The sequence below is a fragment of the Clupea harengus genome, chromosome 5 (genome assembly GCF_900700415.2).
Source record: "Clupea harengus chromosome 5, Ch_v2.0.2, whole genome shotgun sequence".
Classification (NCBI taxonomy): domain Eukaryota; kingdom Metazoa; phylum Chordata; class Actinopteri; order Clupeiformes; family Clupeidae; genus Clupea; species Clupea harengus.
The window spans coordinates 21,996,154-22,019,077 of record NC_045156.1 but is presented as its reverse complement, the minus strand read 5'-3'; the positions used below and the strand labels follow the sequence as shown (position 1 = coordinate 22,019,077).

The 22,924-nt window shown below is 46.2% G+C and overlaps 1 protein-coding gene across 4 annotated transcripts in view; it reads left to right on the top strand.

Annotated features, from left to right (window-relative positions):
- The window catches only part of nckap5l (NCK-associated protein 5-like), a 68,053-nt gene that overhangs the window by 26,804 nt on the left and 18,325 nt on the right, over nt 1–22,924 (top strand). For 3 of the 4 annotated variants that reach the window (XM_031568106.2, XM_031568105.2, XM_031568104.2), the window contains 5 exons: nt 11,682–11,763; nt 16,312–16,467; nt 21,701–21,769; nt 21,945–21,983; nt 22,146–22,265. In XM_031568106.2, coding sequence (XP_031423966.1) covers nt 11,737–11,763; nt 16,312–16,467; nt 21,701–21,769; nt 21,945–21,983; nt 22,146–22,265 — 411 coding nt within the window. In that variant the 5' untranslated portion in view covers nt 11,682–11,736. Of the gene's footprint in view, nt 1–2,874; nt 3,913–11,681; nt 11,764–16,311; nt 16,468–21,700; nt 21,770–21,944; nt 21,984–22,145; nt 22,266–22,924 lie in introns of those variants that run through there. The other variant, XM_031568107.2, reaches the window with a different exon arrangement.

Sequence of the window (22,924 nt, the reverse complement as noted above, 5' to 3'; positions counted from 1 at the left end):
TGTGTGTGTGTGTGTGTGTGTGTGTGTGTGTGTGTGTGAGAGAGAGAGAGAGAGAGAGAGAGAGAGTCTATGGAGTCTATATGGGAATGCACATAGAGAATGATGCATATTTCTAGTTAGAGAACATCAGAAATCTTCAGACTGTCTCAGCCTAAAACACTCACTCACACACACACTCACACACACACACACACACACATACACACACTCACACACTCCTCCAGGGCCTCAGTCATATCTATACCCTCTCTACCCTCTCTACCCTCTCTCCCCCCCCCTTCTCAATAATTCTCTCCTCTTTTTTTATATTTTTATATATAAAGATTTCTACTTAGAATCTTGTATATCTCTATTCCTCTTTCTCGTCTCTTTCATATTTCATCTCGTTCTTCCTCCCTCCTTTACTTTACTTTGTCCCCTTCTCCCCCTTCCGTGGCTCCAGTGGATTGTGCCGCACATGTTATATTATTTCTCTCTGGAAAAATGTGGTGTGAAAAATGTGTAGATCCCCCAAATGAAAAGATATAGTGTGAGGCGTTTGAAGCTCTGAATCCAGAAAACCGCACTGGAATCCAGGCCCGGAGACTTGGGCGATAACAAGCCACACATTCGCCTGGAACGCACGACAGACCAGGAAGCCAGGAATACCGTTAGGAATTTAGATGTCAGGAAGATGTCATCCTCAAACCACATGTGAAGGATTGGCTCAGAAACGTCATTAAGGATCTGCTGCATGAGGCCATGTGTATGTGGGTGTGTGTGTGTGTGTGTGTGTGTGTGTGTGTGTGTGTGTGTGTGTGTGTGTGTGTGTGTGTGTTTTAGTGCATTTATGTGTGAACCTATAGCCTTGTATATGTGGTGTGGTTACCTCTGTATTGCCAGGGACATATATGGGCATATAAACCTCTGCATATATCAAAGACTGGATCAAATAACCATTGTTGCTCTCTACTGTACCATGGGTTGTGTAGTGTATGTGTATATGTATGCGTATGCGTATGTGAGAGAAGGTTGTGTACAGACCTGGTACATTCCAGCGGTGTAATTAGAGAATGTGGTTGGAGAGTGTGAGACGAGGGGGCAAAGTTGAACTTGGATGCTGGGACTCCCCCAGCGATCAGAGGTGGGAGGGCTTGAGTCAGTGTCAAGAGAGAACAGCTCCAGTGTCTGGGGCTGCCTCTCCCAGGCCTGCATGGAGCTGTTCCGGCGCAGGACAACCTGACAGTGACGGGGAATGTGAAGGATGGCTCACATGAGCAGGGAGTGGCACTGAAGTGAGTGGAGTACTACAATGTGTCACATTGTGTTCTATTGCATTGTGGTGTTCTGTGTTCTGTGTTCTGTGTTCTGTTCTGCTGTGCTGTGCTGTGCTGTGCTGTGCTGTGCTGTGTTCTGGTGCGTTATGTTAATGCTTAGTTGTGGTGCTGTGTATTGTGTTGTGTTTGTGCTTTGTGGGCCCAGTTTTTGTATTATATTTCACTGCCCTGTGTGGTTGTTGTTGTTGTTGTTGTGTGCGCAGTCTGCTCCTGTGTTTGCTGTGGGCTGTGCAGACTGCTGTCTGGCTTCTAGCCTGCACCTTAATCCTTCCTTCTTTGTGATGTCACCTGGAGGACCGCACCACCTGACACATGAGAGGGGGGTGGTTGGACTACACCACACACGTCCACCCCAGCAATGCTGTTCCATGTGCCTCTGCTATGGCTAGAGATGTGGAATAAAACAGCACTGCAGTAGTCTGACTGGTATACGGTTCCCTCCTTAAGAAAGAGCTAGGTTAGCTGCAGTATGTGTGTCTTGTTTGCTCTTGTTGACAGGTTTGTTTTGGCTGTTACCTATTGTTTGGACTGGAAACAGGGGACCTCTCCAGCTGCTTTCTGACTGATGTGTGTGCATGGCGTGTGACTGAGCTTGTCAGTTTGAAGCCTTTTTGAACGGCCGTTGTGTCTCCGAGGCTAGAGTTCTGTGCGATTGCGTTCATCAAAGACTGTCGCGTCGGCGAAATAGGGGCATTTCCTTATTTTACTGGGGGATTCATCTCAGGCTAAGCTTCAGTCAAGAAACATCCTGTTTAAAAAAACAAAGCCAAAAAGCCTGTCCTTTCTTCTTCCCCACTTCCTTTCTTTTAAAGACGGCAGCAGTCACGCCTGTCCCACTCCTCATCTCTCTTTTTGGCTGCAGAAAGTGGAGCAAGGAGGAACAGGCCCACTAATCCCTCCACTGTTGTCAGACGATGCGCCCCACCCCGCCACCCCCCTCTCTTTCCTTCCCCTTCTCCTTCATCCGCCCCCACCTATTCCACCGCCCCCCCCACTATTAGCCCCCCCCCCTTGCCGTTTTAATTCTCCACTCATTTCTTTTTTTGTCTTCTGCACGGACGCTGAGAATCAAATTTCCATTATCGATTGGGGGTGGTGATTGCTCCAGTTGGCCGCCCCTGTGTCCTGGTGTGGGATCATTGTTTGTTAGTGTATTAAACAGGAGCTCGCTTTTCACCCGCTCAAAATCCTCTTAGTGGAGGTAGCCCCCCCGCACCACCTTGAACACCATTTGCAGAATCTCAATGGTTTATGTGTGTGTGTATGTGTGTGTGTGTGTGTGTGTGTGTGTGTGTGTGTGTGTGTGTGTGTGTGTGTGTGTGTGTGTGTGTGTGTGTGTGTGTTTAATGGAGAGAAAGAGGGAAATAGAGAGAAGTGGAAAGCAAATGGCACACAGAGAGGGACAAAGGGAGATACATTGCACTTTCATTGATACTCACACACACAACACACACACCCACTCACACACTTGCACCCACACAACTTGCACACACACGCACACGCATACACACACACGCACACACGCTCACACGATTTGCGCCCAGTGGCTTTTGTTTTCTGGCGCCTCTTTATTTCCTCCTTTCTTTTTTTTTGACCACGCTCAGCAGGCCAGCAGTGTGGGGGTTAACTCCGCTCTGGTCTGCGCTGAGCGAGTGAAAGGGGGAAGGGAGGAGGAGAAGGAGGAGAGAAAGGGGTGGAGGAGGTGGAGCAAAAGGGGGCTCGTCCACAGCTGTTGTGGTGGGATGGCTGTAACACTGTGGGGAAAGCCCTCCTCTCTCTTTCTCTCTCTCTGTCTCGCTCTTTCTCTCTCTCATTCGTTCTACCGCTCAAATAGCGGTTGGGTCCGAGGAACAATGGCAGACATGCTAGTCGGCGGGGATGACGGGGACACACGCGCCTGCGCTTTGCTCTCTGCCTCTCACTCTCACATACACACACACTCTCACACTCATACACACACACTGCTTCAACTGCCGCCACTGCACCAATCTGGCCTGAGTGCCTGAGCTGGCACACACACACATTTGAACACACTTTCTTCTCTCTCTCTCTCACTCTCTCTCTCAGACACGTGCTTACACTTACACTAAGCCAGACGTTCGTACACACACACACACACACACACACATAGACACACACACACACACACATATTCTGCCTCTGCTGACTGGGAGCCTATAGGGAAGAAGAAAGAGGAGAGGAGTCATACCTCCTACCCCACACACACACACACGCATACAGACAGACACACACACACACACCTTCTGCGGCTGTTTTTGGGTTATGGACGCTGGCTCCGTAGGGGGTGTGTGTGCGTGATTCCGCGGGGGGTCCCGACGGGCGCACTGGAAGCGCAGCAGCTCAGGCAGGATGCTGTGATTGGAGCGGCGTGCCGGGACAGGAATGGGAGAGTAGACAGGAACGCCGGGACAAACAGCACATAAATACACAGCGCAGTGAAAAGAGCGGAGGAGGAGGAGGAAGAAGGAGGAAGAGGAAGCAGAACAGTGCTGCCGCAGAGGACTGGGTGCAGTGTTTCAAGGGAGGGCCAAGACTTCTTTTGTGCCTTTTGATGTATACGAGAGGCTGTGACCAGGTGGGATGATACTACTGTTTGTGTTTGTCTGTGTTCGTGCCAGTTTGCCTTAGTATGCCACTGCTTACGTAGTGGTACATGTCTGTGTGTACGTGGGAAGTTCGTGGTTATACGTGGTTATTTTTCTGTTTTAGTCATAGTGTGTTTGCAGCTTTGCGCACTGGTGGATGTGTCGGATATACGTGTAGCTTGTTCCTGTGCGCGCGTGTGTGTGTGTGTGTGTGTGTTTGTGTGTTTGTGTATGTGTGTGTGTGTGTGTGTGTGCAATGTTTGTGCACATGTGTCTAATTTAGAATGCACTGCCAGCCTGCTAATCCTTTCCTTGGCAAGGGTGCGCTTGGATTATGTTGTGGATGATCAGGGGGCTGCTACTGCTCTGTGTGTGTGTGTGTGTGTGTGTGTGTGTGTGTGTGTGTGTGTGTGTGTGTGTGTGTGTGTGTGTGTGTCTTTGTGTGAATTTTGAGTGTGTGTATCTGTGTATTTTTTTGTCATCCTATGGAGGAGATGACAGCTGGACTGGCAAGGAGTAGGTGTCAGGATGAGTTGGTGGGGTTGGCATAGCTGTGGTACATTACTGGCCAAGGCCACACTCAAGAATCAGCCACGCCACAAACAGCCCCTTGTCAGGCCTCACAAAGAGACTCTCGCTAACGCCTCAGGCTCAATCGATAGTATTGATCATATCATAGCCTGTAATACAGAAATATATCTATAATCTCCACAAAACTCGCAGAGTCATGACCCACAATCCATAGTATGATTACTGTACGGTGCGATTACTGTATGAGGGTGAGTCATGAATGGTGAGTCTTTATATTTATTATGTTTTTATCCTGGGGGAGAAAAACGAATAGATCAGAAGAAAGCCCACTCTGTTTGAGGGACTATTTCTGAAAAAAAGGAAATGAAAACAAACATTGAAATGCCACAGAGGCTGTTTCTGGGCCTTCATAGAGGATTGGTTGTTTAACCTGCTTGGTCGGACAGTTCAGACTTTGTGTGCGATCGGCGAGTCACAGTCACTGACTCTCACGGGCTGGGTCCGGGACTGTATCTCCCTCCCGCGTGTGTTGTCAGAACTTTAGAAGGTCCGCTCCGCAAAGCCGCCGGATTGTTTGGAGAAGTAGCCGTATTTGTTCATTTGGGTGGGCCGTCCGCAAGCCCTAATCCGCTACTTGAGGGAAGTCCATCAGGCTCTGTTGACATTGCGATTTGGAGATAGAGGTGGTCTGTGTGTGTGTGTGTGTGTGTGTGTGTGTGTGTGTGTGTGAGTGTGAGTGTGTGTGGGCCCCTGTGGTCCACATCTATGTGTGTAGGGATTAATTTCATAGGGGCACACCAGTATATTTGTTTATGATGGTATGTAACTGTGTGTGCGTTAGAGAAAGTATGTGTGTTGTCTCATTGACAAGTCTCATTGATTTGTATATTGATTTAACCCGGAGAAGAAGGTGTATTCAAAAAGGTGCCAGCAGGTGACACAGGCTTAGCCACCCACCAGCTTCACACAGTCTTTTTATAACCCGGTCATTAGTGAGCCTGGGCTTCGGCTAAATCTCCACCATCTCGGCAAACTGTTGCTACGGATTTGGCTACCACATACCATTGGTCAAGAGACATAGCATGTATGCAAATCGAACCACCTGATAATTTGACAAGACTGTGTGTTTGAATTGAATATACAGCTGAACAAAGTATAGAAATACACTTCTCTGGAATTTCTTCAATAACTATATCGATGATCCAAGGACGCCATAGAAATGTGAAGTCAAATGTACGGAACACAAACTAAGAAACTTTGAAATGATTCAAACATTGTAAAAGTGCTCAGAAGACTGTGAACACATGAGCTTGAAGGGAGTTGCCCTGACCCACACTGAGCTATCAGAGGGCAGGCTAAGAGATGCAGACAAGTGTTGCTGCTAGTCTTGTGTGTGTGTGTGTGTGTGTGTGTGTGTGTATGTGGGTGTGTGTGTGGATGCCTGAGTGTGTGTGTGTGTGTGTGTGTGTGTGCGTGTGTGCGCGCACGCATGCCTGTGTCTGCATGCCTGAATGTGTGTGAGTGTGTGTGTGTGTGTGTGTGTGGCTGAGGGTGTGAGTGTGTGTGTGTGTGTGTGTGTGTGTGTGTGTTTGGGGGGGGGGGGGTGGTTGAAGTGCCTGCTGTGATAGTGGCAGGTGTTTGGGGAGTCGGGATGTGTTCTCCATGAGTCAGGGCCGCCGGGTGTGGCCCCTGAGGCAAGGAGAGGCCAGGCCAGAGGAGGCGATGTGTCATGACTGCGTCTGGGCCTCAGGGCTGAGTCTGTAGTGACTTCAGCATCTGCTCAGCAGCGCTGGAATCAGACCAGAACCAGGCCAGAACCGGGCCAGAACCGGGCTAGAACCAGCTGCTTACCGTGTCTGATGAAAAACCAGCTGAGACTCCTTATCACAGCAAGAAATTGAGGGCACATTAGTCAAGGCTTTGTGTCGTTCTGAACAGTTTACTTTTAACCGGCGTGAATGTTTATTGCTTGCTGTTGCTGTGTCATCCGATTTTAAACATTAATTTAATACATGCACAGTAATCACGCGTTCTGTAGCATTAACCGTGTAAGGTTTGTGTACCGACATGAAGGTAAAAGAAATTGAGGTAAAAAGGAGGAATGTCAGACAGGAGCCTGTTCCGTGAGAGGTCAGGGCGGAGCAGCCTCCCAGTTGATGAAGGGCACTTCTCTTTATCAGCGGGCGGTCCTGCAGAGTCTCCCTGGCTGTCAGCTCGCGGCGCTGCTGACTGCAGTCCAATCTCGCCGCCTAAGTCACTTATCTCCCCGGGAAAGAGTGGAAAAAGAAACAGACTTCTCAGAGGGCTGGAGATGAACCAGAGCAGAGTGGGGAGTGAAAGTGATGACTTGGCTCCTCTTCATGAAGTTTCCTCCTGCAGAGAGGAAGGGGGCAGCGTTCAGGTTGGGGGGTAAAGGGCCCCAGTAGGGCTCAACAAAGAACACAGAGCGCTAAAGTGAGTGTACCGCCTAATTACTCCTCGGTGGACTGGAGATGTCCTTAATGCTGGCGAAAGATTGTTGATATTTGAACCCTTTGAACACACACTGGATGGACAGCTAGAGGAACGTGAGGAGAATTTTACTGAATTTGATGTAATGGATTCAAATTAAGGAACTACACCTTTAATTGAAGGTAGTTGTGTACCTTTGAAGGCAAGTGTATACTTTGTGAAGTGTGAACAGACTCTCTTGAGTCCACCGTTACTCTTCATCTTCATTAGTTTGTGGGTTTACATTAACAGAGTGAGCGTTAAACCATACTGTTTGAAAAGAAGTCAGACACAACATGGCTAAAACAGAACAGCTGCCTCCCATCACTGTGATGTAGTTTCAAAATAGGCCCCTCCGTTGTCCCTGCTTATAGACCTTCAGATAGCTCGAGTAAGAATAACATGAAAGGGACTGCTGGCGATGTTATGTCTTAGGGAATGGGAATGATTTTCTTGACCGTGTGGTGTTTTTGAAGTCCGAAGGAGCAGAACCAAAAGCATGCGTCAGCTAGCTGGGGACGCACCTAAAAGGAACCTAGAAGCTCTACATTTGTGAAGAGGCTGACCTTAGTAGTGAAAATGATCTCGTAAAAGCATGGATATGGATGTTACTATATTTAAACAATAGAGTAACGGTCAGTTACTGTATTTGGAGTGGTGATTTGCATAGCATCTTGTCATCTGCTTTCTTCTATTAATATCTGCATTGCAAACTCATTTTTCTTGAATGAGTTTAAAAATGTTCTGTGGCAAGAATCTGCAAAACAGGCACCTTTGTCGAAGCTGATTTGATCACACAACACCATCCAGTTAATATATCTAAAAATTACCCCACTGATCCTAATGTGATGCTCGCTGACAGTGCCAATACCATTACAGTCGATCAATATCCCCAAAGCCCCAAGGAGCTCGCTGTGCTTTCGGCCTACCTCTGGGCGTGGGCAGCCCTTCCCGGAACTCTTGCGGTCTATTCTCACTGACCTTTTCTGGGACTTCCTCTCTCCTCAATGCACAGGCTCCAAAGCAACCCATTCAACCTGGGTCTGTTAATAGCTCTCTCTCTCTCTCTGCCTCTTTCTCTCTCTCTCTGCCTCTTTCTCTCTCTCTCTCTCTCTTTCTCTCTCTCTCTCTCTGCCTCTTTCTCTCTCTCTCTCTGTCTCTCTCTGCCTCTTTCTCTCTCCCTCTCTTTCTCTCTATCTGCCTCTTTCTCACTCTCTCTCTCTCTTTCTCTCTCTCTCTCTCTCTCTCTCTCTCTCTCTCTCTCTCTGTCTCTCTCTACTCGTATACGGAGGACCCACATGCTGCAGTTTCGGTTCCTGTTTTTTGTTTTTCTAGCTTTGTTATTCCTACAGGCCCCTGTGATATACGTTTGATTCCGTTTCTGTCTGATGTTGTGTTCCCTGTTAAAGCTTTTTCTCTGCCTGTGAGGCGTCACCATCCAAATCTCTGTGCCCCCTCCCCCCCACACTCTCCCCCTTCCCATCATGCTCTGCTCTCTGTAGTTAATTTTTGCATATATTTGGGGGGATGATTAGCTAATTATGAGTGTCGTGAAACATGTATAAGATATTTGCAGGCGCATTGAATGATGGAGCCAAAGTAGGTCTAGTGGGAAAGACGGTCTCATTGCTTGCTGCGGGGGGCTGGGTACTTTTCGCGTTACTGGTGGGGGAGTTTATGTTATAAAGGAGGGGGGGGGGGGGGGTTGTTCGTTCTTTGCAAGGGCTTAGATATACCCCCGGGGGCAAAATACTGTTTGATTACATTCAGACGGAGCAGAAAAAAATCCATCTACCCACCCCCACGGATTTACCCACTGGCTCAGTTTCCCATTCGATCCGTCTTTCTGTCTCTTCCATGTCTTTTTGTACAGGATAGCCTAGTTGTCTCTGTTCAACATTCTCCGCCTGCCTGCATGTCTCTTTTAGCATATGCAGTACCTTTAGATGTGCCACCATTTAGTTTGTATACCTGTAAGAAAACAATATATAATTCTAACAGTGTCTGTTCTTTCTCTCTGTCTGTCTACATTTCTGTCTGTGTCTGTATGTCAGTTTCAGTCTGACCCCGTGTCTCTGTAGGTACCTCTTTTACAGTCACTTTTGTCCATCTATTTCTAGTCATCTATTTATGTTTCTCTCTCTCTCTCTCTCTCTCTCTCTCTCTCTCTCTCTCTCTCTCTCGCTGAGTGTCTCTCCCCCTTTTGTCTATGGTTCATGATTTGTCCCACTCAGCGTCTTTTTCTGTCTCTGTTCCTGTCTGTTTCATTTCAGTTGTGCCCGTCTGCTACTCATTCTCTTCTTTCTACCTTCTGTTTGTGGTTATGTCTGTCCATTGTTGTTTTTGCTTTACCTCTTTTCCCCCTCTCTCATTCTTTCTCTCCAACTCTCTCCGTCTTTCTCAATGTCTCTCTGTTTGTTCTCTTTTGTTGCCTCTGCTTTCTCTGCGCTCAGCATAAATCCGTCCAGGCGGTTCACACGGCAGAAGTCGTCTTAATCATGCCCAAAGAATGTCTGTCTTGCAGTCCTCCAGGTGCACAGGCTGGCGTGACAAACCCAAAGCCACGACGGGGTGGTGGTGTGGGGGTGGTGTGGCACAGGGGCTGGGATGCCTGGTTGGGGTTGCTCTGGGCAGGGCAAGGTCAGCATGACTCTCTTTCTCCCTCTCCCTCTCTCTCTCTCTCTCTTTCTCTCTGCCTCCCTCTCTCTCTCAGCAAGCATTATTAGTCTGCTCTGAGGTCTCATGCGTTGTCTGAAAGCTCTCCCTGGGGCCAGTCTATCAGCATAATGATTCACACACGGCTCGGGTGAAGTCATGGGCTTTGATGTGCCTGGTGGGGTTGGGGGTGGTGGTGGTGGGGGTGCGCCACTGACACGGTGGGACACGCGTGGGAGTAACACACGGGAGGTGTACGCTTAAGAAACATAGGTCTGTGCTTCAAAGTGTTCAATTTCACGAAGAGAATTTCAGGATGGGAAGAGAAGTGTAAGGACAACAGCTCCCATCCATCATCCGGTGTCATTACGGATGCGCTAAGCATAGCGTTCTGATGATGGGGGTTAGAGCGATGTTGTGCTTAACTGGAGGCTGTTTAGTTTTAAAGCACAGCTGAATCAGAGGGTAATAGCTTTTCGAAGTGATCATGCCCCCCTGCCCCTGATTTCATCCTACCCCCTCCTCCTACATCGTACCCCACCCCCAGAGCACCTGTTTTGGAGAGGTGGTGGGCGGTAGAAAGTGTGGGGGGGGGGGGGGGGGGGATGCGGGCATGATTGGGGGCTCCCACCTGGTGTACCCCTCCCCCTCGTCCCTCCCTAGAGGGAACCCCCACCCCAGCCTGCGTTGAGAGGCAGATGCTGTTTGCTGAGGAGCTAATTGTAGGTTTGAGGGGCCCTGACACAACCTAAACGGATTAACCATTCCCCCTCGCGCCATGGTGCTCAGCAACAAGGGACGAGTCCAGGAGTTTAGCTTGTCAGAAACGATCTGGGACAGAAGGGAGAGAGAGGAGGAAGGAGGTAGACTGGGTAGAGATGGGATGGGTTGGGGTGTGGGAGAGAGAGAGACAAATAATAAATATATATAATATTTATATAATATAAATATAAAAAATAATATTATTTTATGGCTGAGAGATGCTTTCTAAAATGCTAAATATTGCATTGAATAATGCTGAGATGAATTATAAATACTATTTTATAGTTAATTAACTATTAACTAACTATTTATTTATTTAATTTATTAATTAACTATTTTATAGTTAATTAACTAACTTATAGTTAATTAACAGATCAGCAATTTTTAGCAATTTTATCAATATTATCCTCTCCTACACATGTATCTCTCCCATGACTTATCCTCTCATAACATGTATCTTTCCCATGTATACGTCTTGAAACGAATTCTCAGATAATGAAAAACAAACACACCCTGTCGGCTTTCAACCCGTAAAAATGTGTGATTAATGGAGAGTGGCATTTGCTGTCTCGATTGGCGCTGGGGAGACAGACAGTGACATTCCTCCCTCACTCCTCTCAGGCTACGCCTAGATTGCTCTCTTACCACCGTGGCCTCTGCCATGAGACATGCGGAGAGGGCAGTGCAACTTACATAAACACGGGTCCATACGGATCGCATGGGTTCTTCTGTCGATGGAGAAACCAAGCTGTGTCAGGTCCAAGGTTCTGGGCAGAACTGTATGTGAACCCGTTTGAAGATTCCTGAAGTCTGAGGGGACGTAAGGAAACACAAAAGAATCAAAGGACTTAAAGAACAACGTCTAACACATGTGAGGTATGGACAATGGAAACTTACAGAGCAAATTCAACAAACTTAAGTCGATGAGACATTTCTGGTGCCTGGACCCCTTTCCAGTTTCGAAAGTATATTTCTATTCTCCACTTATTTGACTTGCCGCGACTTACACATGTGTGTGAGTGTGTATCAGTATTTCTCGTTGCGTGTTTATTGTGTGTTGCGCGTTTATTGTGTGTTGCGCGTTCTGGGAGCTGCTTTGCACAAGTGATTGATTGTCTTTCATCACATACAAATGTGTGCCCGGTTTTTGACCACACAGTGGCGGGGAGATATGGGTGGTGGGTGCATCGGCGAGGTCAGAGAGCTTTGGTCGCGTGCGTGCGGGTCGTGTGTTGGGTTTGGTGAGTACAGCGAGGTGGAGACGGGGGAGCTTGGGGCTGCGTGTCTAACAGGCCACTATGTGTTTGTGTTTGTCCCACAGGCACACTGCGCAGACAGGGGGGACCATAGGCTGTCCTCAGAGACCTCTGAGCTTTATGCACCGTGGAGAACCAGCCTCAAAGGTTTGTCATGATGTAGGAACTCGCACGCATGGCCATGTGCACACAAACATACATACACGCACACACGCACACACGCACAAACACACACACGCACACACGCGCACACAAACACACACACGTTATTAGATATTTTAACAGACATACAAACACAAACATATATCCTCACGTATATACACACACATATTATATTATATTATTATTTATTATAACATTATATGTTGCCACACAAAAGAAAGAGGTAGAGTGCTTCGCTGTAGGTTATCATGCATTCATTGATCAATAAATCCATTAATGGTTTGGATGGATACTTTCAGTGTACACTAGATGGAGAATTCCCCTGTTTCAGCACCATTAGTTGCATTGCTTCCTCTAATGGCTGATATGTCTGACAGAGTGCTTCAGGAAGGCAAGGGCAGGCAGATAGGAAGTGTAAAACAGGGAATGACATTCAAACAAAGCCATGTATGAACACCTAATGAGACCTGCAGACTCCTCAAAACTGTTTTTATTTTTGACTGCCAAGGAACAGTTGTTGTGTCAGTAACAGGAAATAGTTCTCTTTCCGCCTGTCTCCACTTTTCTCTTAGTTCTTGCATCCCCTTTTTTTCGTATCATTGCAGTCAGTGGGAACCTTTGTATCTCTCACTTTATCCCTATTTTCCCCATATGTCAAAATGTGCACTATAGCACTCTCTCGCCTTTCTTACTTTCCCTCTCGTTCCCTCTCTCCCTTCTTTCTTTATCTCTTTTTTATCCTTGGACAGTCGCTGTCCCTGCTCCCGTTTAACCCGCCATAATTACCCCCTGGGCTTTAATAAGGATGGTAATAGCAGTGTTGTGTGTTATTTATGTACTCCTAGGATGGGCGGTCAGCATAGCAGACTTTCATCTCCTCCGTTAATGAAGTGATATATACGGCACACAGGCACCGGTGCAGCCAGTGTGTCCTGCTCTGCACTCTCAGACTCAGGGCAGCAGCCCAAAGACTCAGGGTCCTTCTAACTTCAGATAGCCGCGCGCAGGAAAAAAGTTATCTGGCTGCTCTTTTACCTTCAATATTTTAGCAAAGAGTTTTTAGGAAAAAAAGAGGGCAGCTCAGGATAGAGAAGGGGAAAAGATACTGTAGATAGATAGATAGATAGATACTGTAGATAGATAGATAGATAGACAGATGGATAGATAGATAGATAGATAGATAGATAGATAGATAGATAGATAGATAGACAGAATGTAGGCAAAGGAAGAAAGAGGGGAGGGGAAAGGGAAAGATGTCCTTAGAAACTAATTGATGTGACTATGACAGCCAGTCCCTAGCTCTGATCAGACAGCCTGGTTGAGGAGGAGTGCTGTGTAGTGTCAGTGATGAAACTCCCTCAGGAATTCCTTCACTTCTTACGCGCTTTAAGCGAGCTGGCCAACACTGCCTGGCTCTTCATCTCTGAGCTAAACCTCAGGCGGTGTGTTTACAGGCATCACAGCTGTACGGTCAGATGATGTTTTTTACCGACTCACTCGTGAAGAAGTAGACCCACCTGTGGGGTTCCCTATGGTGCTGAGCAGTCGTGCACTTAGACTTTTCAGAATCCCCTTTGACTCCGTGTGTGCGGCAGCCACAGGAAACACACACACTAATCCCCCTACAACAAGCCTGACCCTTTGTCCAGTTGAGATGTTTTATGCATCGTTTGGCTCCTTCTTTCGCTCTTCCTGAAAAGAAGGTCCGGCGACACCATGAATGGATGGAGAAATAAGAACAGCAAAGGAGAATGACTTGGAGAGAGGGAGGGAGAGATGGTAGGATAAAGAGAGGGGGGGAGGGACGAAATTGGTGGCAAATGTGCCTTAATTTATCGTTCCTGTCCAGAAGCTGTCATCTGGCTACAATAGAGGAGCTGCTTTATGGCCCAGAGGCTGTAGCCAACTCAATGCAGAGAGGGGAGAGAGGAACTGCCAGAAAGACACGGAACAACGGAGTGAGAGTGAGGAAGAGAGAAGAGAAGTGGCCATGCTTCTATTTTAAACTCGGAGTGCTGTCAAAGGTTGGAGGTAGGGTAGTGGAAAAAAAAGAAAGAGAAAGAAGAAAACGTCTTGGTATTCACAAAAGGCCGGCCACATCTTTTCTATTAACAGCCCCTTAATGGATCTTTTAATGGAAAGTGCGTGGAACTAGAGGACTTTACCATTTCTGATGACATTTCGAATGCTGAAATGTTAAATGGTAACAAGTTTATTCAATTTTGGGGATGATGCGGTCAAATCCTCTTAGTGATGATAAAATAATGTCATAAATGGAAAAAAACTTTGAGGATGACGGTTTTTTTTTTTCATCGCTTGACACAGCAATCAGCTTTAAAAGGTTTCAGACAGAATGTTCAGGCACAGAGATGGAACAAAGATGGAGGTCTGGTGCTATGTGAGACAAAACATGATGTAGAGAGCTGTAGAGATCTCATTTCTTTGAAGTGTCACTCTCATTTTTACATGTGTCGAATGTGAAGCCAAACTCTGCGCAATCCCAGAGTAAAACGGCCCTAATGGCCAAACATGCAGGAGCCAGGCCAGAACTCTACACCGAGAGCATCATTATCAGTGGAACTATAAAACACTTTGAAAGTTCCATTTGATCTGCTCTTTGTTCCAGATACGAGAAGAATGTGTTAAACCTCTGTTCAAAATGACTTGGATGGTGTGTGGATCAGTGCTTGCCCAACACTTGCCGTATACAGTTCACTTATTCCCCACATACACGATCTCTTGGGTCTCATCTGGAGAAGAGACCTACTTAAATACCAATCAGAAAACAAACGCAAATTATCCTACTGTGCGTGCCTGCTGTATTGCTGTGTTTTTCCACTGCAAAAAGAAACAAAGTAAAGGTTGTCCTTGGCACTGACTTCTAAGTAAAATCAGTCATGATTCCCACCAGCCCTTGGGCACTGTGTGTGTGTGTGTGTGCTCACAGATTGGGCCTGGGATGGTGTTTGCGCCCCAATATCTGCTCAAAACAGGTTTTGACTTGGGCTGTCAGTGTGGCATTGGAAACAAAACTCAGGCAAACTCAATTTTCTCAGGCAGCCACAGTCAACTCCAAAAGCAAGAAACTAATACAGTTTTTCACAGCTCTCTCTGAGTTTAAGGCACTTTATAAAAGCCCAGTTAACACTCAGTCACAAGTTTTCTTATTTTTAATTTTTTTTTAAAGCACCAGATAAAAACACCTCTGGGCTTCGCTCTGGCAGGGCAACCATATGGCCCTCTGAGCCAGCCATGCATGACAACAGGCCGGCGACGTGCCAGCGTCTGGGGTTGAAAAAAGAGCGCCGCTCTCACGCGGACCCACACACAAATGAAAATAAGCGACTCACAGATGACTGCCCAACGCTGCTGCAGGACAAGTGTACCATGCGCTGAATGTGCACTGAACGGAGACCGAGGCCAGGTTTCCTGTTGGCTGGGATAAGAATCGCACCCGAAATAGCTCATATGGTCAGCCCCAAAACAATAAACGCTCATTGTTTAAAGCTTAATGTCAGGATTATAAATACGATGATCTTGATAGTAAGATCTAATCTGTAAATCCCAGCCTTTATCACAGAGTAACCTTTGGTTTTTGTCTCCACACTAAACAGGAGTGGCTACCTTACAGTAATACACCAATACAACACATGACTTGCTAGCATTCACAGTCAAAACTCATTAGTCGTTAGGCATTGTCATGTCAGCTGAGAGATAATGACCTGTCTGCTGTATGCCAGTGAGGTGTGGCCCAGTACAGAGGTGTGATCTTGGCATAGGGGAGAGTAAATCATCAGCGCCTTTCCGGGGTGTGTGAACCACAACAGCTGGTAATATACCGGTAATTTGTTGGGCAACAAGATGAAGCAACAGTCTCGTCACTCGTCACCTGCAGCCTAGCCAGTTATAACCAACGAGATCCAGTTGATTCATTTTGATTGATTTCAATTGTATTTACTTATAGGGCACCATTACCGATGTTTCAAGGAACCCAATCTGGCCCTGTTTGTACAGGTCAGCTGCCTAGTGTGTAAGTAAAGCTGAAATAGGAATCCAGAGAGACAAACATAGTAGGTGACACGGATAGCTTACACGAGTAAGCAAACAACCTTTCAAAACCTTTTTCCATGCCACTCCTTAAATCTAGCAGGAGGAAGAGTGTTGCATGACAAGGTGGTGGTGGAACAGGCTGCTGTTCCCTGAAGGCAGACATTAGAACACAGTTTACTTCATTGTCTGCGTGTGGCGTGAATGCTTCCATTATCTGGAAGAGTAACAGGTCGACATTTAAGCATTTTTTCTACCTCTGGCTTTCTATGGCAAGCATATAGATCAGTCAAGTCAGGGACAACAGTTTAATTGTACTGGTGGCTATTCAATTAATGTAATCCTGTCCAACAGAAAGACATTGAACTACGAAACAAAATCACAAAATGTATCCATTAGTCCATCCATTAAGGATTCATTTTTTCATCATCCTTACAGCTCTTCTCTTCTCATCTTGTTTTCTTTGTCTCCCCCCGTGCCCTTTAGGTGGTGATGTCTGAGGAGGCCGAACTAAGGGAGTGCAATGAAGCCTTTGAGTCAGAAGAGGGCGACGTTGACCCATTTCTGGAGGACGAGGAGGGCGAGGAGGAAGAGGAGACGGAGAGCAGCCGGGAGATGATGGAGAGACTCAGAGAGCTGGAGGTGAGCTGGAAGGGAGGCTGGAGTGGGTCATGTTTAACACATGGAGAGGGGGCGCACACATAGCCACAGATATGTGCAGTCGTGCATAGAGGCCCTGATTTACTGAAGGTTTGCAATTGCAGACTCTGTGTCAACAACAACAAATACCGGAACTGGTGCTCATTCAAAATGCATAGTCCTTATTACACCATGTTAGATTATCATCATGCCTTTGAAGTTGTACTACCTCAAACCTATATTCACTCAAGTAAAGTATCCGCAAATCAGACCATTGTGTATTCATTAGCAACCAAAGCATCCACGTGTCTGTATTGTAGATGCTGATTCAATTCCATTGATCAAATGTAAAAGCGACACTGTGGTGAAGATAAAAGTCATTTATATTTATACCTATGTTCCCAGAAGTCTGATGCATTGTGCCACTGTCCAGTGGGGCTTTGTAGTCTGTGTGGCTGTACAATACAAAGGAGTGTTCTCTTCACAAAGGAATTCTACTTTGTACATCTCTCCCTGAACTATACCAAATCCATCAGAGTTAAAAGACATTCACAAATAAAACAACTACCGATACCAATCATACTGGGTGAGATTAGTTTCTATCTAAGACTAATGTGATGACTGTTCTAATGGTATGAATCTGGACTACTGCACAGATAGACCCTGAAATTTCAGTATAGCATTCACATGATTCAACCCTAATGCAATTTATCAAACAAGAAAATCATGTAATGTCAGAAGAACAATTTAATTGGATTTCAACAACAGCAGATGTAATTTAAGAAAGTTTTAGCTTCTTTGGACTTCTGAACCTGTCATCACACTTAATTAGCCTCTCCTCGCCTTCACATCCTAGATAAGGATGGTTTTAACAGTGTCTCTGCTGTCTAGTCAAAAAAAGACGTGTTGCTAGGTGCTGTGAAAATCCCCTCAGGAAATAAGTAGCACTGACACATCATGTATTTTCTTTAATGCTGTTCAGCCTTTGGTTAATCAGGTTTTTCAGGGTTTGACAACTGAGAACTGCATTGTCTATTTGCAGTGATATCAAAGGTTATTCGAGGTAGGGAAAAATATTACGAGGAGGTCAAAAGGTTAAGCCCCCAGACTGCATGCACTTAAGAGCTACAGCGCTAAGCACAAGGATCCAGCAGCAGTAGTTGTTTGTTTGTAGGGCTACCGACTTATTCAACCAGAAACCAGTCAGGCTCTTTCCTCCATGCCCTAAGGTATGTTTGTTGTGCTGGCTAATACTGCCACCACACTCGGAGAGAAAGAGAACCCAAAACCAAAGCCCTCTCTCATAGAAGCCTAATTCAGCTTGACTGTTTGGGTTTGAGAACACAACTAGCTGCCAGGTCTAGTGGCTGAGACAGGTCTACCCCTGATCTGACACTGTTTCCACAGCTATGTCTGGAGGAGCAAGGGCATGGGTTCATTTCCCACGTAGCTTTCCTGACAGCCAACAACACTTCCTTTCACTTCTCACACAAATCCTTCCGCGGCTTCGGAATTCTGCCTTCGAAATGACTAAATGCGAATGAAGTGAGGGAATTCTTTGGGTAAATACTGAATTTCAGTCATGGGATAAGCATTGATGGCCATGCACTCACTGCAGTGGTATTTGTTACCAGGGACACACTCGTGTGCGCAGATGAGCAAGTGGTCTCTTAGTCCACAAGAGGGCTCTCTCTCCTCACGAATATCTTCATATCACACACACACACACAAAGAATGCAATCTCTCTGCAGTCACAAACCATGCATGTCAGTTATTGTTTTTACAATATTCATATTTTACTATATTAGAATTACAATATAGTTTTATCGTACCTTTCGCATTTTCAAATTATTTCATTATTTTTCGGTGACAGAAATGACACAAATGTGAGGCACCTTTCACATGGCTGTAGCAAACCCTAAACAACCCCTTGGCGCTCTCGGCACGCTTACTATCCTTGGTCTGCCGAAATCAGCGGCCTGTTGTGCTGGAGTTGGAGTTATTTGACACAGAGGGATCATTGTGGCATGCTTATAGTACTTTACCATTCACGACAGACATTTGTTCAACATGTTGCTGCTGCTCTCTGGTGGCTTTCATTGGGGAGATCATTCGCTGCTAGTGTAAATCGAGTAAATCTAATAGAATTATCACTGAATCATATTGGAACTAGGTTTTATTGCATTTTAGTTCATAATGATGAATTATACAAGTATTTGGTACAAGTTAAAGTATTGAAAATGACGTGGCTTAACCTGGATGTTTACACTGCACTGGGGTGTACTGCAGTGTTTTATAACAGCGCCATTAAAACCTTTTCACTTACATAGAGGGCATCTGTGAGGTTTATCATGGTTTGGTGATTCTGTCCTTTCCATAGCAGCGGTCACCAGTGTTTGTGTGTGTGTGTGTGTATATATGGGTAAATGTGTGTGTGTGGGTGTTATTCTGTGTGTGCCTTTGGAGAGTACGAGCGTTTTATTTCACAGTGACAGATGTCACAGCTGACTGGTTCGCTGCTAATTCAAATCTGTTTTGCTTAACCTTTTCATTTCGGCTCCCTCTCCCTCGCTCCATATTTTTCTCTCTCTTCCAACCAACTCTTCCTCACTTTCCCCAACAATCCCTCTTGGCTGAATGATGGTGCCGGCCTGTTTTTAAGAGCTTGAGTTGAAACCTTTATAGCTACTCCACCCTCTCTCTCTTTCTCTCTTCCTTTCTCTCTCTCTCTCTGCTGCACTCACCCCCTACCATCACAAGAGTACCTGCCAAAGGTTTCCCAAACATTATCGAAACTTTTAAAGTAGTCCCTCCTTCCCTTCCCTTCCCTTCCTCCCTCTCTCTCTCTCTCTCTCTCTCTCTCTCTCTCTCTCTCTCACACACACACACACACACACACACTCACACACACACACACACACACACACACACACACACACACACACACTCCACTTAAATACATACACACCTCTCTTGCTTTCTCCTTCTTTCCTGCACTCTCTCTTTCCTCCTCTGCATCTTTTTTTTGGTTCCCCTCCCTCTCTCTCTTTGTTGACCTCTTTCTCTCTCCTTTTCTCTCCCTCTCTCTCTCTTTCTCCCTCTCTCTGTCTCACTCCATCATCCTGGCAGGGAACCAGTAGAGTGCTCTGAAATGCTCTCCTCCTCCTCCTCCTCCTCCTCCAGCAGGCTCTTCCATATGCATGCTGTTGTAATATGCTCAACACTTGCTGTTCTCACGGCCGGCTCCAAACCCACAGAAGCCCACCGGAGGCACAGAAAGGGGGGGGGGGGCTGAGAGTGGTAGATGTGGAGGAGGAGAGTCTGAGAGGGGTAGAGGTTGCGGAGGAGAGTCTGAGAGGGGTAGAGGTTGTGGATGGGGGGGGGGGGGGCTGAGAAGGGTAGATGTTGTGGATGGGGGGCTTGGGGGTTGCTGGGGGTTGGGGGATCCAGGGCTGTGTGGTGGTGAGTAGGCAGGGGCTTCTCTCTCAGTCCGCCTGTGAGGCCAGCTGCACTCGTTCACCACTTACAGAGGTGAAGATTCATAAACAAACAGCCAGAAGGCTGGAGGCTCTTCGAGTATGACTCATGAGTACAGACACACACTCACACACATACACACACGCTTGCACAGACACACGTATACACATATGTACTCAGGCAAGCACTGACAGGTGGTTGGAGACACTCTTGGAGAAATACTTTTACACCCATCCAGCCATCCAGATACAGTCACTGTGTGGGACCAATGACACATATACTCACACATACATCTATCTGTAATAATGCATACCCATTGACACACAGCCATACACACACTTACACAAACACAGTCATCCTTGGAGTTGCGGATGAATGTGTGATGTGTGAGGTAAACGCATTTGAGGGAAGCAGCACCTCACTCATTACATGCAGTGCGATTGCCCTCTGATCATCCTCTGCTGATTGGACCTAAGCCTACAACCCCCACCCCACCCCACCCTCCCAGACGCATTGAGAATCTCTCCCCCCTCCCCCCCTTTCTTAAATAAGATCTGTATTTAGCAAACATCTTTAGCGAATACAACCCATGGAATGCTGTTTGTTGGTTTTGTCTGGGAGTTAGCCATCATATCAGACCAGTCCTATAGCTGCTTTCATGTGGACGCTCACTGTGAGGCGTAACCTTCGATATCTTTTACTCTCTATAATCTGTGTCTAAACATTGTGTAAACACCTATGAACAAATACATTTAGACATACACACACACACACACACACACACAAACACACAAAAACAAGAACACACACAAGCATTTGTACACACACTCATGGACACGGCACTTTGTGCACTAATTCAAATCGACTTTGTCGCCTCTTCCATCCGGCCACCAATGATTTCTAAAGGGAGATGGTCAGTGAAGTGCAACCACCAGCCTCTATTTGATTTTCCCCTCCGCTCTACTCGAAAATGCACCCAGACAAGCAAATCATGAGGCGACTCTGCTCCCCAAACAATTAAGACCTGGATCGATGCTGGAAGGGGAACACACCGGTCTCTTTCGCTATTGTATAGTAGTGGGTAGTCACTTAGGGAGGAGGGGGTGGTGGGGATGGGGGACTGTTTTTTGGAGAAGGGTAGATATTTGTTATTCTTTAAAATTGAAATGGAGAGCAAAGACATTTCCCATCGGGGTGTTTACTAAAGTAAGAGTGGGTATCACTCATGTTAAGAGACGCTCTTCGATCGCTGTTCCTTAAACATGCACACGCACGCACGCACGCACACACACACACACATAACCACACATACTGCCTCTGTGTGATTATGATGGCTGGGAAGCAAGTGACCCTGTGATGGGTTGTTCCGTGGATATTATTATATAGATTATAATATATATTTTATAGAATATAAACAGAAATGTCCTATTCCATCTCTGTTTTTCTTCTTGTTTACCTCACACTTCTTCTTCCTCCCCTACATCTTTTTGATGTTGAAGGTTATGTTAAAACGTTAAAGGGGCAAAGCAGTAGCAAACTAAAAGTGGTCCTCCGAAGTTAAAAGTGGGTTGATTTGATTGTAATCAAAGTGAATTGTCTTTCTGAAATGCTTTCTTTGTTTGATTTTTTATGATTCCTCCTGTCGTCCAATCCCTATGTCTTATTCTCTCTGTTTATTCTCCTTTGTCTTGCTTTCATCTTACCCCATTGATCTCTCCATTCACCTTTTTCTGTTTCTCTCTCTCACGCATTTTTATAGGCTGAGAATTCGGCCCTTGCTCTCGCAAACGAAAGCCAGAGAGAGGCGTATGAAAGGTGCCTGGACGAGGTGAGAGATCTCATGCATGCAACCCATTTGTGTCCAGTTCCAGTTAAATACAACCTGCCTTGACTTTGGCTCCTGTCATCTCATCTGAAGCTGATTTTGTGGTTCACTTATACAATGTATTGTTGTCATTCACTGCTGGTAGCTGATTTGAACAATACCTTGTTTGATTTTATAGGTTGCCAACCATGTGGTACAGGCCCTTCTTAACCAAAAGGTACAAATGAATGTTCAAATACATTACCTTGACATAACATTTTCCTGGGTAATACTTATTTCTGTGTCTGTGTGTGCATAGCATTTGTTACAATGTATTGATCAAGTAAACAGTTTAGGTGGTGCGCGTGTGTCTGTGTGTGTGTGTGTGTGCTTGTCTCAGGACCTGCGGGAGGAATGCATAAAGCTGAAAATGCGTGTCTTCGACCTGGAGAGGCAGAACAGGACGTTGACAGAGCTCTTCACACAAAAACTCCACACACATCCCAATCCCCTTCAACAGGTAAGGTGGATTACACACTCTCACAAACACTCACAGACACACACACACACACACACACACACACACACACTCTCTCACACACACACACACACACACACACACACACACACACACACACTCTCTCACACACACACTCTCTCACACACACACACACACACACACACACACACACACACACACACACACACACACTCTCTCTCACAAACACTCACAGACACACACACACACACACACACACACACACACACACACACACACACACACACACTCTCTCACACACACACACACACACACACACACACACACACACACACACACACACTCTCTCACAAACACTCACAGACACACACACACACACACACACACACACACACACACACACACACACTCTCTCACACACACACACACACACACACACACACACACACACACACACACACACACACTCACACACACAAACAAGTATGCCCAATATATTGCATTTAGCTCTCACAATGGTTTGTGCAAGTGCAATACCAGCAACTTCAATGCTAGTGCACCATATATTCAATGATGTATCTAGGACCCACAGTAATTCAAGGTATCCTCTTGCATACACTTTGTGATATAAGATCCTTACAAGCGATGTAGCTGAATAATCATGAGGCAAGTTGGTCGCA